Source organism: Prinia subflava, chromosome 1 (assembly GCF_021018805.1).
Source record: "Prinia subflava isolate CZ2003 ecotype Zambia chromosome 1, Cam_Psub_1.2, whole genome shotgun sequence".
NCBI lineage: Eukaryota > Metazoa > Chordata > Aves > Passeriformes > Cisticolidae > Prinia > Prinia subflava.
The window spans coordinates 53,027,127-53,045,130 of NC_086247.1; the positions used below are offsets into that span (position 1 = coordinate 53,027,127).

Consider the following 18,004-nt stretch of genomic DNA (forward strand, 5'->3'; position numbering starts at 1 on the left):
ATGTATGCTCCATCCAGAAGGAAGACAGAAAGAATCTTAGTAGAATAAAAATTGTATTCCTGACCTAACATGAACTTTTGTGGTTTGTAAAGCAGTTAGATGAAAAGTTCTTTTTTCCAAAAGAACATAAAGATATGTTCGTGAAGATATGTAATTGTTTAACCATCACTACTATTTATTCCAAATTTAGGTATCTAAAAAGTTAAATAAGTCGATTTCTTAGCTACTTGAAATTTTTTTGTAGGAGTTGTAAGGGGGAGGAGGTTTCTAAGGTAACCTACCAATAAATAAGTCTATTTCCAAAATAAGGAAAATTGAATTTCTAGAGCAGGCTGTAACTTCTAGTAAGACAAAGTTGAAAAACAGTGCCCCGAGGCTTAGCTGCAGTACATTGCATTCATTACCTGTATTGTTTTCTTGGAATGCTGTGTATTGGAATACATTGAATCAGGAAAATTTTCCCGGAATTAGGTGAGTAAAAATATTTTTACAAGACCTTTTAAAACACAGTAAAAATAGCCTATTGTTTAGATCAGTGATATCAGCTCAGGGTGATTTACATTTATGTAGATCTGAGCTTATTTTCTTCTGAAAAGAAAAAAGTAACCATAACCTGCTTTTGGCTCGCTCTTCATGATTTTTGGATGAAATGTGATTATTTATAGCAAAATGTATCTGCTAGCGAGAAGAAGGTTTAGGAATGCAGGGCTGAGGTTTTGGATTGTCTCAGGAAGAGTGGAAAATTTCCAGATAGTTTTATATTAATAAATATTTGAGATTTTGTCTGTCACATCTTCATTTTGATGACATCCAAATATTACATCAAGTTTTTGTATGGTATAGTGATTGCTATAAATTCTTAGATAAATGGTATAAATTAACATGTGCAATGTAAAAAGTACCTGCAATTCATGACATCTGTAATTCATGAGACCTAAAGCATTATCATTTACTTCTTTAATGCTCCAATTAAAATATTACATTAAAAGTATATTCATTGTTTTATTTTATATGTATATTAATAGGTGCAACTATTTGTATGCCTCCGTCCCTACGGAAGAGTTCTGCTGAAGTAACTGTTCTGTTTGGTCGTGATGTAGGTGGTTTTCTGCTTTCAGGCACAGTACATTATTTCCTGATTCTCTTCAGTATGCTAAATATTTTTAGTAGATTTTGGTGACTTTGATGTGATAGAAGTCAACTGCGTGTGCTTGCAGATACAGTGCATCAGATTACCAGAGTGATTTACCATGTCCCTGTTTTCTTCTGTCCCAGTCGAGATTTCTTAAAGGACCTGGCTTGTGACTTCTGAGAACTGAAAAGCCATTTTCCAGGAGTCACACCTTTAAGGAAGTCTTAGTATGGCCAGCTCAGAATGTAAGCTAGCATGGTCTCAGCTTACTCTTAAAAACCTTGTTTGTGTTTTACTGACCTAAGGTAACGTTTTAAAATGTTTTACTCCATATTTCCTTACCAGCTGAAGCAAAGCTGAATTGTCTCTTCTGTGAATTATCCTGACTCTTCCCCGTGACAGGAATTACTGTGCTGCCACCCCAAGGATACTGCAGCCCCAGAGCAGGTGCTGCAGCGCAGGCAGAGCCCAAGCCCGCAGCAGGACGTGCTTGCCATTGAGGTGGCCACAATGTGGCCATGGCGGGAGAAGTGACAAGCAACTCGTAGGAATGAGTTGTAAGGATGGGGCGGAGGGGAGTGATTGTTGGAAGGCTGGCCAGGCAAAAGGGTCTTGATTGCAGGGGTTGAAGCTGACGTGGTAATCGCTGTCTGGATGTTGTCCTGTGATGGAGAGGGGGCTGGCATCCAGATGTGTTTGCCATGTGCAGAATCCTCCTCTGTGCTTGCAGTGGGGGGTCATTACATTACATTACTTACAGCAGACAAAAGAAGGGTTAAAAACAAGTGTGAAAAGTTGGATCATGGTACTTGGCACCTTGAAATGAAACAGGATTTTTCTGGAAGGCTTTAGTCACCTGGGAAGGAAGGATCGAGTAGCTAGCTGTGTGGGAGGCAATTTGCAATCAAGTGTACTCCTCTGCAGTAGATCAGTACATTTTAATGAGGGAAGTATATTTGCTCTGTTTTATATGATTTGCTTAGGACTAGAAGACTAGAAGTCCCTTTAAATAGACTGCTTTGAGACATAATGGTCAGGTGGAAATATTTGAAGCATACGATATGGAAACCCTGTATTTACAACATATTTGTAGGGTCTCAAGAAGCTGAGCTGAAATGACTGCCTTTTTTTCAGAGGAGATTTATAAGAGTAAATAAAGCTCATACAGAGGGTGTAAAAGGAGAAGGGAAGAACTACTGTAGCTGTGCAACTTTATTTATTTATTAGTTTGCTTTTTTACTTGGTTATTTATATTGTCAACCGATCTCTCAATCCATCCCATTCTCCAGAAAAGGATACCTGTACACTGACCTCCTCCTCATCTCCTCCCCTTCCTATAGGCTCTGTGGGGCTGAATGGGACTGGTTTTTACACGTTTGTTCCCCTTAGAGATGGCTTTCGGGGTGGGTGGGAATTCCACCCGCGGATGGGGAGGAGGGGAAGGCAGCCACACTGTGCTCCGACCCCACGCCTGCAGCAGCGCGTGCCTGTGGGAGGAAGGGCTGAGTTGGACCCTGCTCCCGTCTGATGGGATGGAGAGCTGGCTCCTTCTGCCTCAGGACCAGACACCCACAGTTCCCTCTGTCCACTAACAAGGCAGTGCTTTTCTTTGGCCAGAGATGCCAGCAAGTAAGAGGCATTCAGCTGATGCCCCAAGTAAGCATAAGCTTCATATTTGAGGAGTGTTCCATGGTTTCTGGTATTTATGATTTTGGCTTTTCCAGCTCTTTCTTTTTCTTGTAGTCATGTTCTCTGTTACGTGTGTCCGCTTTCTCCTTCTGCTTTAGTTTGATATCTTGTCCTTTCTTGAGCTTGTTTTTGCTTTTTTCTGCTGTAGGAAGAGTTTATAATAGCTGTAGCATCACTTCAAAAGGTGGATCTGCAGTGTTTAAAACAATCATTACATAAGTAATTAAAATAACAAAGACTAAATAAACATGTCCTCACCAAGTGAAGAAATAAATTTCAAGGGCAGTATAAGCATCTGCCAACTGTATAGTGTTGCTTCCTCTCTTCATCCAAGATTTTCTGCGAAGATTTCTCATGCCTGGTTTAATATCTTCTCTAACATTTCCAAAGTTTCTAAAATAATGGAATTTTCTCTCTCTCTCTACCTTGTGCGTGGTATAGTTGGGGAAGAAAAAAAAGGCAAAAGGTTTTAAATCCTGAAAAGATGTGGGGAGAGACTGGCAAGCAATTTCAGAAAAGTTTCAGAATTCAAATGTTTATGCAAAATTTTGACAGGATCATGAAGTGAAGAGTGGTATTACACTCATTTTACACAGAGCCAGATTGAACTGTGGAAAAGCAATTTGTTAGGTTTCACAAATTTGTGACTAACCAAAGGACTCTGGTGATTTATTAGCAGTGTAGAGGTGTTAAGAAAACAAGTTCTGTGTTTGAGTTGACATATTGCTTTAACAATTTTGTTCAAGGAAGGAAAGAGCTATATAATATAGGAAATACTAATTCATCTAAACATCTTTCATTTGAATTTAGAACGATGTAGCTGGAAAAACTCTGTTACAGCATCACTTACCAGTAATGATACAACATAAAATGGACTCCCAGCTTTAAAACAAGCTGGATCCTTGAGTCTCTAGAGCTGGGGCTGGAGAAAAGGAGCCACCAGGCAGGGTTGGACCTACCTCTCTGCATGTGTGGCTGGGGCTTCACAGGCACCAAGGACAACTTTGGTTCCTCTTTCAGATAATTCTGAATTAAGCTTGCTGGCAGATATTTCTGGTTTGGGTAGCCTGGGATAGCTGCTAGGAAAAGCACGTTGTGCCAGGCAGCTGTTTGGAGGATATAGTGTTGAGCAAAGACTCTGAAAGTCTTGCAATCAAGTTATTGTATTGCATGAGAAAATACCAAGTAGCGGAAAGTTGTGTTTTTCAGGAAAAATTGCACAATCTTTTTAAAGTTACAGGCTGCTTCTTTCTCTGGAAAGCTAATGTGTGTTAGCTGAGCAGCTTCTTGCATCACTTTCATGCCTTTTCCATGACAGAAGCATAAATTCAGTTAAAAATGAAGTGAACATGCTTGTAGGTAACTTTTGTACTTACAGTAAATATTATATATGGACTGGAATGAATTTTGAAGACAGTCTTCAGTATATATCATGTGCTGGAAACTCTCAGCAGCCATATGTTTTGTTTATTTTATTGCAATTTTGCTAATAAATGCTTACAGCTTTTTTAAAGTGTATAATCTATCTTTTTGCAAAGCATAAAGCATAAAGGTTGGGGGCAGGAACAGCGCAGATTGGGGATTGAAAAAATTGAGAAATGTTCTCTGATCTATTTCATTTCCCATTTTCAGGAGTTCTTTGAACATGCAAAAAAGCTCTGGGATGATGAAGGTGTAAAGGCGTGCTTCGAGAGGTCAAACGAATATCAACTGATTGACTGTGCACAGTAGTAAGTATTTCTTTTTATGAAATTTATAGCCAAGAATGTGATGGTCTATAACAAATTAGAAAATATATCAGTGAGATGCAGGAGTTTTGCAATATAGGAATTAAAATTTTCATTCTCTATATAGGTGGAGCATGTGTAGCAAAATTAATTAATTCTCGTAGTTTGCCATTATTATACAACTAAATATTCTGTGTCAAATATTTCATGTCTAATAAAGAAAAGTATGAAAAATCAAATAACTTCAGGTATCTTTATTCCACTCAAAATTGATTTACATAAAATCATTTCAATTGAAACTATTAAGCTGGAATAATATTGAGTCAATCTAAGGAGAATCCTTTGTTTAAAATTCTGAGACCCAGACAATGCTGAAATTGCTCTGTCTTTTCACATTCCAGAAAAATTTCTGAGACATTTACATAACCAGATGAATACCTGCATTACTAATATATTTTTAGGTGGAAAAAAATTATAAGCAGTATTTAATTAAAGACAGTAGTACTTTTGGTATTCTGTCCTTCCAAGTGAAATAATACATGTTTACGTAACACAGTCAAAATCTGAAAACGGGTTCAGTGTGGTCGGAAATGTTCTGAGAAGTGTGGTAGATTGTGAAGTTGCAAATCATAAATACATAGTGCAGTGATGAAAGCCTATTAATCTAAAAATGGTCTGTTAACACTACAAGTGCTACAAACCCAGCTGTCCTTGATAGTAACACAGCTCTGAATTAGATTTCCGTCGAAAATACACATTTCATGTGAACTGCTGTTGCGAAAATATATACTCATACAGTTGCTATGTCATTTAGGGTTTCAGAGTACATGCTCCAGTGTGTTATGATTTGTCTAACTGGCAGTATGGTCTGCAGCAATGCCACAAGTCTGTTCTTGCATTCAGTGTTTTGCTTTTCTCTCCTCTCTGCTCTTGGTGCTGAGCCTGAAACAGAGGAATAAGTCCATGTCACTAAGGGACTTGTCACGCTTCTGCCACAGTGCGGAATTTCAGTGTTGCAGGTCATAATTTATTTTCCCTCTTTCCAGACCATTTTTGGGAAAAAATGATTCATCAGCACATGGAAGTGAGGGAAAATTAGATATGTGTATGAAGGAACTCATTTGACCTTAGTGCATTTACCAAAACCTGGGCATTTGCTCACAGTGCAGAGTAGCTAGAAATTAAAGCAGTGGTTGTACACAGACTTAGCTGTCCTGGATTGTAATCAGTGGGTTTCCTCTCTGCCCTCACTCACCACCACCACCATAGTACAGATCTGAGTTGTGCTTGCTGAAAAGTGCAGACTGACTGTTTATCATATCTATTCGCAAACTCAAATAAAACATCAGACCAAGAAAACAGAATAACTGTATATATTTAAAATACATGAATGTGAACCCTACTTCAGTGATCAGTAAAAGGCGATGTGTCTCACAGTCGTCCTACTTTGAAAAATGGTGCTGAAAGGGCCAGGCAAAAGCAGGAATACACCAAATTATAGTGCTAATGGTGGTGAGTTTTCCCTTTAAAAAAATGATGCCTATGTACAGGCTCTGATAGGAAGAATGTTAGGCCTCATGTTGTTTCCAAAACCAAAATACAAATGAGGAAAAAAAATGGATCTAGAAGTCCACTGTCTTGGAACATAAAACTAAATCCTACAACCTTTTTTCTGTGAAAGGTTAAAGGAAGTTTAATAGGGTTTTTTCTATGTTTCTTCCCTCCATATCTTGTAACTGCCTTGTTTTTTCCTTATTCTAAGATTTTTTGTTATAGTAGTGAGTACATTTGCATAATTCTTCACCTTCAAGACCCTTGATGAAGTATCATTTGATACTTGAATATTCCTTGAGTGTATCTGTGCTTTTCAGGTGATGATCTACCTGAAAATATAACAGCTGAGTGACCTATCCTTGTTCACACATCTTCAGTCTTAGAGCAGAAACTTTAAACTCAGGTACAGCTGTGTCAGTGATGTGATCCAACAGCCTTTTTCTCACAGGTTTTGATGATTTAAAACACTGAAGTATAATCTTCAGATTATAAGAAAGATGCTAAAAATGCACCCAGCTTTTATCTGCCCCTCTACCCAGAAGAACATTTCTGTGCTAGCATTGGATGGGCATTTGTCAGGGTAGTAGGGTCACATCCTCCTCAAAACTGACAGCGTGTGAGCAGAGGTTGGAAATCCAGTTCTGATACCCACACACCAGTTCTTAAAAAATACTGAGGGTGAGGGTGCTGTTTTCTGGCTCAGCAGGAGCTGGTGGCATTTCTCTCAGAATCTGCCTGTGGTCATCTTTATCTGGTGAAGGGGAAAAGGGAAGGAGGGTAATGCTGATACACACGCTTACTGTGGGATTGTGAAACATCTGCAGTGTTTCCATTCCACTGGCTTTAGTAGAATGCATCCCATGCCATCAGCTAAACCCTAATCTCTGGCATGGTAGTGGAGGAAGAACATTATCAGTAGGTCACCACTTCTCATCTTAGAAATACACAAAGCCAAACCTAAAAACTCCCAGCATGTGTTATAAATATCATTGGACAACAAGTTGGGTGGCTGGCTTAGAAATACTGAAAAGCATTATAAGCAAATTATAATGTCAGCAGCCAAACTTGCTGACTGTTAAGTGAGTTACAAATACAGTGTATTTTGGAATAGTTTAATTTGGCTACAGTACAGGGCTTCTGTATTTTTAAAACTTAACCTAATTTTCTTTATTGCTGTGGGAGAAGTATTTTGCTGGATTCAGAGGTAGTAGAAGGACACGGAGGCAAATGTTTTATTTATATTATGCCTCAAAGTTAATTTTCCTTGATCCTCAGTGCCCTTTCAAATTATCAGGATACTGTTCCTTCACGAGAATGAGAATGAGAATGAGGGCCCGCTTTTCCCTCATTCTCATTCATTTAATAATTTTAATTATTTTAATATTCTTACACGAGTCTTCATGTATCTGCACTTCTTTCATTGTTAAGGAATACATTTAGTGCACACATCATGTTGATGCATCCTGTGGTAATTGTAACTAATATGAATCTGACCAAGACAGAGGTCAGCAAAGATCAGGATTGTTCTTTATCACTAGCTACAAAGACATTTATGTAACTCTTGGAGGGTATATTATTGCTTGGCCATCAACCATCTTCTTTCCTCAATGACTTTCATATATTTCTTTGCGATTATTATTATAAAACTGACAGGTTATTGTTTTCCCTGTCTTTCTGATCTAATATTTCTTACAAGTTAAATTTCAAGTTTAATCTCAAAAACTGATACTTACTTTGAAAAGTTGATATTATTTAGTTGTGTCCCCATTTGACTCAGACAGCTTTCAGCAGATTTGTTCTGTTTATGATGATAAATCTCCCATCTAACTTTAACTTATTTGAACTCTGTTCAAACTGTGCTTTTTTGTCTGTATTCACATAACTTAAATTCAGCAAATTCTACGTCTATGAGGGACTTTGAGATTGTGATTTGGAGCCGTTTTGGCATTGAACTGTCTAGTATATAAACAGTAGGGAGTCCTGTGATTCAAGGACAGTTTTCTAAAAGTTAGTTTCCTATATGATGAATACAGCTTCATTTTTAATATTTCAGTTTCTTCATACTGGTCACCAAATACCCAAATTTTATTGTATCCATGGAAAGGAACTACAAAGAAAAGTTCTTTAAATGTAAAACAGATCAAAACAAATAAAGCTTCAGATATGATGGCCTTCAATTAAAAAATTACCCATAAAAAAAAAAGCTGGTGAGTTGATTATGTCTTTAAAAACTTTGTAAATTTAAGTCAATTAATGTATGTGGCAATGAAGAGGTATAAAATTTCAATTCAGAACATCAATCATCCTTGGGGGGCTATTGGGCACCTCCAGTCTGGTGACGTCCATCTGTTGTTTCCATAAAGTAACCAACCATTGAGCTAACTTAGTTTTGGCTCCTCAGCTGTCAAGTGACCTGCTAAAATTAGTTTCAGTGATCAGAAAAAAGGTGTGGGGATGCTTGCAGTGCTCAGAGATTGCCTGGGAAAGCTATTAGAGCATAAGAGTAGACCAGCACAACTAGGCACTTAGGGAAGGGGAGAAAAAAGACAAAAGCAGAACACTCAATTCTCTTTTCAGGTCACACGCAGCTCAAGCTCAAGCTGTTGTTGTTAGAAATAAAAACCAACTCCTTTCGGGTTTATTAGGAAGTTCCAGAATAGAATTTTGTCTCACTGTGTTCACATGGAAATGGCAGCATGTGTTCATGAGTGGCCCTGGCTGGAAAGGGTTTTACTCAGCTCACTGAGTTCCTTGGGAGAGGATGTAGACCAAGGATTTAAGGGATTTACCTGCCCTCAACAGGTACTTTGTCCCAGTTTGTCTATTCTTTCCCTGACAAAATATACCACTTCTGATACACTTAAGTGTGAAGGCCTAAATTGGTCTCTATGTGAACATTTGGGCTAATAAAACTTGATTATGCAAGTTCTCAGGAAAGCAAAGACAAGGGATATAAGCAAAGCAATTTGATTTTATATTTGAGCTGATATAGGTGGAAAATACACAGATGTTATTTTTCTTAGGAAAGGGTTTCAGCCAATTTCTGAGATTTCTATCCTAGTATTAGGTGAAGTAATTGAAAAAAAAACACCACCTCTTTGTGTTGTCCATAGATTCAGCTCTTGATGTGAGAAAAAAAGATAATTGTTTTCTCAACAGCAGCACTTCTTAAAACCAACCGTATTTCTGATTTGCCTTGCACTCTTCTAGACACAAGGTTTACTTGCTGGCATGCACAGTCATCACTCAATTCCCTCTTACAGCCAAGGTCAGAAAAGCTACCTTGGCATTGTCTGCTTCTTGTGTCCAGTGTGGCATTGCAGTCAGGGGTATTGGTGTGTTCTTTCTTCATGACAGGGGGGTGAAGTCAATGTGGATAGAATTGTCATAAATTAACCTAAACACTATTATCATTGTCACTGTTGTTATCTAGAGAACATTGTTTTTAAGAGCAGTGATTCTTTTTACAGTTGGTAACTGCTTATTCAGTATAGAACTAACACTTTTTACTTAGAAAAACAAGCGAAAAGTATTGATTTGAAATGTTTCATGTAATGAGATTTTAAGAAGTAAATTTTTGTGGTGACACAAGAAAACCATAACATTATTTTCTTCCATCTATTCTGGTTCATACATAAACAACTCACTGTGATGATAAAGTTTCTTCATTTTTTCCTTTTAAGATTTCTCATGCAGTATCACTTTCAAATCTTAAAAATTCATTGCTTAAGTTAGAAGCAAATTTTATTTAGTTCATTCATGAACAAGGTTTCTCCACTTACCTGATCTAAACTATAAGCTTTAACCAACAACTAAATTGTTATTTAATAGTTAAAAAAAAAAAAAAAAAAAAAAAGAGCGAGAGAGAGAGGTTATATTTATAGAGCAATCAATTTAGCCTCACTGATGAGTCTTCTAAACAGAAGTGGTTGCCAGATAGGACAGAAGTCATTCTCCAGTGTCTAATGGTTGCCTTTTTCACTGTTTACTAACTAATAGACCACACTATCAGGAGGCAGAATTGTGGTTTCTTAAAATATGCACTGGGAATTCTATGAAATAACCTTTTCGCGTGTTGCTGGGATTTTTTGTTGTTGTTGTTGTCCTTTTGCTTTCAGTTACGAAGCAAAAATCATCAAATTTAACCAATTCTATCTTAATTTTGGTAATTAAAATGTGACCGTGATGTTAAAATACTAGTATTTCAAAGTACAAAGGTATGGAATAAGAAGCAGCTGGAGAAACCTCCAAAATGCCTTTGTATTTTCCGTTTGAAGGATGAAGCAGCATGAAAATACCATTCACAAATAGCCAGAATGGCATACAGGCATGTACCCCTGTTTAAGCCACTTCAGTTCAAAAATGCCTTCCGTACCTAGAGAAGGCAATAACACTTCTCAAATATAAAAATTAGATAGAAGGTGGTTTATAAACACAGCACCTTCTCTGCCTTTTACAACTGATGTGAAAATACTTTTTCTTATTAACTGATTACCCCTGGAGAACTGTTTCTGCAGCCCTAGATGGGCTGCTCAAACATAAATTTAAACCATACATTTTCCCACATGTTTCTCTGTGTATGACTGGGTCTGTTTCCTGCGGTTTTAGAACAAGCAAAAAGGTTGAAAGTGGAAGGCACAAAAACATAAAATATTCCTTAACCTCAATTTAAAGGAGTAATAAAACCTTAAGACCAGGCAGAGTTGTGACAGATGCATGAAAATACACTTTGGCTCTTTTTAAGATGTTTTATTAGACGGTGTTAGTTTTCTTCAAAAAAAAGGAAACAGTACTTTCCTGCCCTAGTCATCAAAATTTTCAGTTTTTCCTGAACAACTGATGAACATTTTTCCTATTTTTTTTTCATGACTGTTTGCACACATGGGACAATAATCGGTGCAGGACATGTTAGTGTAACATAGCAACTCAGTCTCGTTTGGAAATGTGATCCATTCAGCAAATTGGAGAATTGCTAGTAGGTCCATCAGCTGAGCCTCTCTGCATCTAGTTTTGTCTGTTAGTATCCTGTATTCAATTTGGAGATATATTTTTCCATATCCTTTCTCCACAGTTAAACTGCAGGCTTTTGCAATTGTTTGCAGTACAACACTTGAGGAGCTTTTCAAGCCTGAGCAAAAGACTGCTGAAGCACCAAGACACTCAGTGTCACCCTCAGCATATACACTCTTAAAGCATCAATATCCTTTCTGACAAAGAAAGAGCCTTCTGTTGCATTTGTTATTAAAGGAGAAAAGACTGTGTTTATTCTGCATCACAGCAGTGAGGGCACATGTGAATAGATGCTGGTACAGGGCTGAATCAGTGAACTGGCACAGTGGGCCAGTGTGATTGGTGAAAATCACCAGACTCTGGGATGCTGAGCAGCAGCAAGAGAAGGCTTCTCTGTAAGGACTGCACTGAGGGACATTTTGTTTGAATTTTGCTTATTAAAATCATATGTATTACATGTATAATACATGTACTTATTAAAACATAGGAAAGGAAAATAGCAGAGTTAATCAGCATGCTTAGAAGTTGTCTTGAAAGTTTATCTTTTATCTAGAGTACAGATAACTCCCAATAAAGAGAACCTGTAAAAAATGTGTATTCCTACTGGCAAGTTAAAGAAAGAGTACAGTAAACATGCTGATACAGCTTAACTCCAGAAATCCTGATTATGAATGAATCATTGTTCGGGGTCAGCATCTCAAAATGACTTCAGTCGAAGTAAAACTGCTGATGATGGTTATCTAGAATCTGCATGCAGGATTTATGAGTGGATTTCAGAAGGAAGTTGTGGGTCATTCTGTCAGTTGTGGTGTTATTTATATGCTGTTCTTGGTTTAGGACTCTTCCAGTGTATGCGTGGGAGAAAGAGTAAACTATGACCAAAGCCAGCTTCATTATATTGCAGGGAACACTGAGAGTCACTTATATTTATTCCACTTCTACAGAGTTTAATTCAATCTGTTCATTTACAATTTGTTGCTGAGTGTGTGCATGTTCTCAGTGGCAGAGATTAGTTGGTTAAAGAATACATCACCTTGTTAATAAGCTGATCATTATGTAACATAAATGTATTTTAGGTTTTGTCTGTGAGATTTTTTTTTTACTATGCTATATAGAAAAAGTGTGTTCCATATTCTCTTACTTTAAACCTAACCTACTGTGAAATGCATGTTTACATACTAAATTTAATATAATAACTGTATAATAACTGTAAGGTGGTGCTTAAAAAAAGAAGAGCATTAAATATTTAATGGCAGATTATATGGGATACTGTCAAATTATTTACACTTGAGTTTTCTTAAATGCCACATGCATTTTTGGCTTAGAGAAGGTCAGTTTTTCTTTTTTTCACAGAGTCAGTTTCACATGACAGGATAAAGAAAGGCCAAGAGTCATATTTCTTCCTTAGGAAACTGCTCACTGGCCAGACTCTGCATACACAGGCTCCTCTGCACTAATAGATCTACACAGCCTTGTTTATGTTAGGATCTACAACAAGCCAGAGTTTGGGTGGCTGTGTTTTTCTAAATTAATGCTGCACTGACAGATTTGGAGAAAGAAAGATGGTGGAATGCAGAAGTTGAGAAATAAGAAAATAAAATACAGTTGATACTGTGTTGAAAAAGTCTAAAGACTAAGCATCTATGCTTGAAAAATAAATTTTACACCTCAGACTAAACCAAAATAGAGTCGTAGTATTTGTCAGTTTGGTTGTAATCCCAATTTTAAGACAAATCAGACTGAAAAACTAAGCAGTTCAAGGGTATTTCTCTACTTCTCATAATTAGGTTAAAGCTAATTTTGTTCATTTTAGTACAAGACAACAGTGATGCTGCCAGAATTTTTTAAAGGTTTATTTGAGTTTAGAGAAATTGTTTCAGTTATGTCTTTTGTAAAAGTATTCTTTGTGATTTAATTAGAATTGTTTGTTACACTGTGGGGTTCTGTCCAAGGTTTAATTTGAGCCTAAATTAAGCAGTGGAAAAGAAAATACATATAAGACATACCAGTAGATATCCTGTTTAATGGAGATACTAAACAATAAAATTTCTGAAAGATCATTAATCTAGGATTGGTTCAAGAATTAGTTGTTCCCCCTCTTACTACTCCCGTGATAATTCCATTAATTGTAATCAAAAAAGAGAGATGAGTTTAAGCAGTTTCACAAATAGGTGCTCGTGCAGGAAAAGGTGAATATTGCAATCAGTTGTATGGATTTTCTGAGAACAACCTTTCAGTTTTGGTTTTCTTTTGTGAACACAGCTGGAAGGCTGAGAGGTTTTGTTTTATTTTCACATATTTGTTTGTGTAAATTAATTGGACTGAATATCAAAATAACCCTTAAGTACATTTCTGACCAAAACTACATTTCTTTATTCCCTGATTTTGCCTCCTTGCTGTTTTTTGTCTGTCTTTAAGAAGGATTCACTACCTCTCTTTTGGTTTAGAAGGATGAGTGTAGGAAGATCTGCATTCTGAGTATTAGCATCCTGAAAGTCCGATGGTACAGATTTTGGATAGTTACTCTTTATTAAATTTTCTTCCAACTACATTGTGGAGAAGTTTAATGGTCAGCATGGATGTAATTTCTTGGCCTCCCCTTATTTATTGGCACAACTGTGCCAAACATGTAATTGCCAACACTACTATAGCCATTATTAAAAAGCAGTTTGTTGAAGAGCAGTAGAATGCTATAGAGCAGTGTTGCCACCAGGGTTTATTCTGTTCAGGGAATGTAGAAGTAAGCCTTGAGTGTAAAGGAACTTGTTGGTCCAGTATGACCTCTATATTCATTTAGTTACTTGTCCTATTTCCTTCCATTGTCAGGATCTTAGAAACCTTTCTTCCCAGCAAGTTTGCCATAAACTTGCTTTTCACCACAAACATCACAGGTTTGAAAAGCTTTTCTCTAAAGAGGCATATGCCAGGGAACAAACATTTTTCTACATTCTACAGCACTGATTATAGTAAACTATAGTTCATTACTTCAGCATTGTTACAGTTGTTGAAAAAAGGGGGTCAAATGTAGTGACTAGTTTCCCCCAAGTTTCATTTTCTCTTAACTACATGGAAGTCTTTCTGTCTATTTTGGGGGTTTTGGTGGTTTGGTTTTGCTTTAACTTGTTCTGCACTGGTTAGTCACCCCTTTCCTCCGTGGTTTGTAGGCAGCTCCTGTCAGTAGGGTCTGACATCGAGGTGGGAGGTTCTCCAGAGGAGGCTGTGGTGCAGAGAGCACAACCAACACAGGCAAAATTTAGGGGTTTTGACCTCATAGTGCTTCCAAAGCAGTAACCAGCAAATTATGTTATGTAAAGATGACAAGGCTGAGACCTCTGTTAAAGCTTATTCATAGAAATTTGTTAACTTATTTACAAATATACCATTCTGTACCTCTGTCAGGGAGAGCCTCATAATAGACAGTATGTTGAAAGAATTATTAAATTATTATTAAAAATTATTTTAGGCATGCTTTTACTAAGTTGTAAACAAGTTATATCTTTTTAGAGGATGAAAAGAAGATGAAAAGAGAAGATTATAGGTGGGCGAAGATAATAAATATGAGTTCACAAATAAAGCAAAAGTAATAAAGCACCAGGTATTTTTGGCAGGAATTCAGTCTCCTATGTCTCTTTAATGAGGCAAATGTTAAGTGTATGGGATTGCACAGTGTTGAGGGGGCTTAGCCTATGTCCTGATGGAAATGAGCAGAATGGATATGAGGAGGGAAAAAGCCATCCCATAAGATGCTGGAAACAACCAAAGAGACACTGCTAGTGAGATCTTCTATTTCCACACCATATGAAGAGCACAGCACAAGTGAATGTTCAGAAACTTGAGTAAATACACAGTTGGAGTCTGAGCAATCAAGGTAGCCGGGCTAAAAGGCAGTTGAAATAAACATGAGAGAAGTATGGATTCTGTCAGAAATACACAGAAAATCACAAAAATATAGAAATATAGAAAAAAGATCCTTAAAAGAGGGAAAAAATAGCAAAAAATAAATGGTTATGCATTCAGTGACTTTCTTTAGAAAGGAAATAATTGAAGGACAGTTTCAAAATGTTTAATTCTAATTTAATTTCTTCAGCCTGTGGGATGAGCTTAAGACAAATGCCTTTATTCACAGGCATCTCATCTAGCCTCATTATTCCAGAAGATGGGTGTTATCTGCACTAGTAGGCTAGAAGCACAACTACATTCTTTTCCAGGAGGAAAAATAAGAAAAGCCTTTCAGCTGAAAAGTCTCAGTTTCATTCTGCCACTAATACAATTGGTTCTAGTTTTCTAAATAGTAATAGTAGTGTGGACCTCAGAGCACTGAGACAGGTGCTGCTCTTTTAACAAGTATGGTGCTGTCCTCTTTGACTGAAAAAAAGTTCCCTACAAAACTTTTGTCTGTTTGTTTACATTGTTTGTCAAGAACAGTGTTCTTTAAGCACAACACTCAGTAATTCCCTGTAACTCCATAGAAGTCCATGAAAACGTGTGAAAAAGATCGTGTGTTCTTCAGGGGACTTACTGGCTTTCTCCAACCCATGAAAGGTTCAGCATCACTGATATTTTATCAATTTGCTCTCTTAAAATGGAGTCAGAGCCACATCTCACTATATTACACTCTTTCGGAGAGATTTCAGCATAAAAGCTGCTTATATTCTGGAGATTTTTCACCTTACAGATGTGTAACAGTTATTGCAACATTGGCTGAATGTCTTCTGAGCAGAATGCAGCATGTTTGGATTTTTATTTGCATTGCCTTTTTTCTTCTGTTTTAGTGCACAGACCTATGACTTACTTGTGGTCTTGATCTAAATTTGGTGGCTGACTTATTTCCCTTTTTTCTTTCCACTTACTAATGACATCAGATCCATTTCTTTGCTTTACCCTGTTTTGCTTGTTCATTGTTTTATTCTTGACAAATTGACCATTTTTTATCATTTGGGCCTCTGGGCACTTGAGAGAGAAGGTAATGTGTCATTTTTGCAGTCACAGGGAGATGTCTTGCATGTCTACCTGGGTGTATAAGGTTGGCTTATCCATCTGCTATTCCCAATCCTCCTTTGACCTTTTCTTAATAATTTCATCCTTTTCTATTTTATGTATCAATGTAATCAGACAAAGCATGCCAGCAGGAAAAAAGGGGGAGAAATGGGCATTGCTTTCAGAACAGATGTTTTCATCTTATTAGTAAATCCATTCTTCCTTCATGATTCTCAAGTGAAAAGAATCCATCAGAAACTCTTACTGAAGTATGCTGGAAATTCCCAAATGTTGTTGTGTATAAATGATAAACTATTAACAAATCAAAGATTAGTCTTTATATGCATTGCTGCTTTTAAGTTGTTTAAAAGTAGGCAGGTAACATACCTATTTCTCGGATGATGACAGAAATAAAGTAACAAATAGAACCTGGCTTCAGGATACGAATTTCCTAGAAACATAATCCTTTAAAGTATTTATTTGTTTGAAGTCCTCTTCGTCTGTAACAAACTACCTTTTCAGTGTAGCAGCATTTCTTCTCCAATTATACGGCCTGAACTGAAATTTTGAAAGCCTGAACTGCTCAGTTGGACGAAGCACGTATGTTTGTTTCTGAGGAATGTGAGGACTCTTCACTTATTTCTCCCTTGATAAAAGATAAATAATCAAATTCTAGTTGTTTCTCAAAGTGAAAATAGAAGAGAGCATTGAAATTAATCTTCTCTTTGTTGTGCACTGGAGACCAGTTAGGACTGTGAAGAAAAGGAAATATATGGAATTACATTGAGTGTATTTCAACATACTTAAAACAGCAAAAGCAATAAAAATGCTTCCCACCAACAGTGGAAGGTTTTGAGTGACATGGGCTGTGCCAGGAGACAGTGCAGCACAACCAGGGCGACTGTGGCTGTGCACAAGAGGGGCTTCCCTTTATTTGCAGCTGTTTTATTGTCCTTTTTTTCCATAATGAGGCTCCAGTTCGGGCTTTGCATTTCTTCCCAGCAGCTGCTCACGTGTTTAAACTCAAGACCTTTCTGAACATGTATCTCCTCCAAGTTAGATGTAATACAGTTGCAGGTATCAATTCAGATCTGTGACTCACTCATCTGCATGCCTTGGTTGGTGCTTTGAGCTAGAAGTGACTTACCAGATGCAGTTTGCTGCAGCTAAGGTTTTTCTGTATATACAGTTGTGTGAGCACCAGTGCATGTGTTACACGTGTGCAGGTAGTACAGAGTATTTCTTCCCAGTTACGACTTCCAGCTCTGCTGCCAACTTGAGAAGGTAAGGGCACTCTGGAAACAAGGTGCTTTCCTTCCTTACCTTTCTTCCCCCTGCACCAAATGACCCTCTGCCCCATCTTGCCTTTCAATCCCGTATATCACTTCCTCTATACTATTCTCTCCCAAAGGCACACTGTAGTCTCCAGCTTATAAATATTCCATGGATTATTTTGAAGGGATGCCTTTCAGAAGAGTGTGCTGAGATGTGATATAGAGCCAAATCTTCAGCTTCACACTACAGTCAGATAATGCCAGAGACATTCTGCAGACTCAGAAACAAAGTATGATGGTCCAGTATTATGTGTTTTCCTAGAATGCCACAAACAGCAGTGTTTCACCATTTAAAAAAAATCCTTTCAGGTCACTGCATAACTTTCTGTTTTTGTGCAAGATGGAATTAGGAGTAACTTGGCTTTGGTTTCTTGGAATGACTGTCCCCATGTTGCATTGTGTTCTGTTCACAAAGCTCAAGGCTGATTTTTGTTCTGCCTGTGTAAATTGTTTGATTATGGCAAGATAAAATGTTATGGAAACTGTTTTTTCACTGATTTCATTTGTTGGTTTTACAGCAGACTTATTCCTAAGCCCAGTTAGTGAAAGTATATAGGTGTGGGGATTTTTTGGCTCTTCTG

At 37.3% G+C, this 18,004-nt stretch overlaps 1 protein-coding gene across 2 annotated transcripts in view; it reads left to right on the top strand.

The window, feature by feature from the left end:
- GNAL (G protein subunit alpha L) overlaps positions 1–18,004 on the top strand; it is a 177,634-nt gene that overhangs the window by 119,987 nt on the left and 39,643 nt on the right. For both annotated transcript variants that reach the window (XM_063396725.1, XM_063396736.1), the window contains exon 5: positions 4,454–4,551. In XM_063396725.1, coding sequence (XP_063252795.1) covers positions 4,454–4,551 — 98 coding nt within the window. The remainder of the gene's footprint in view (positions 1–4,453; positions 4,552–18,004) is intronic.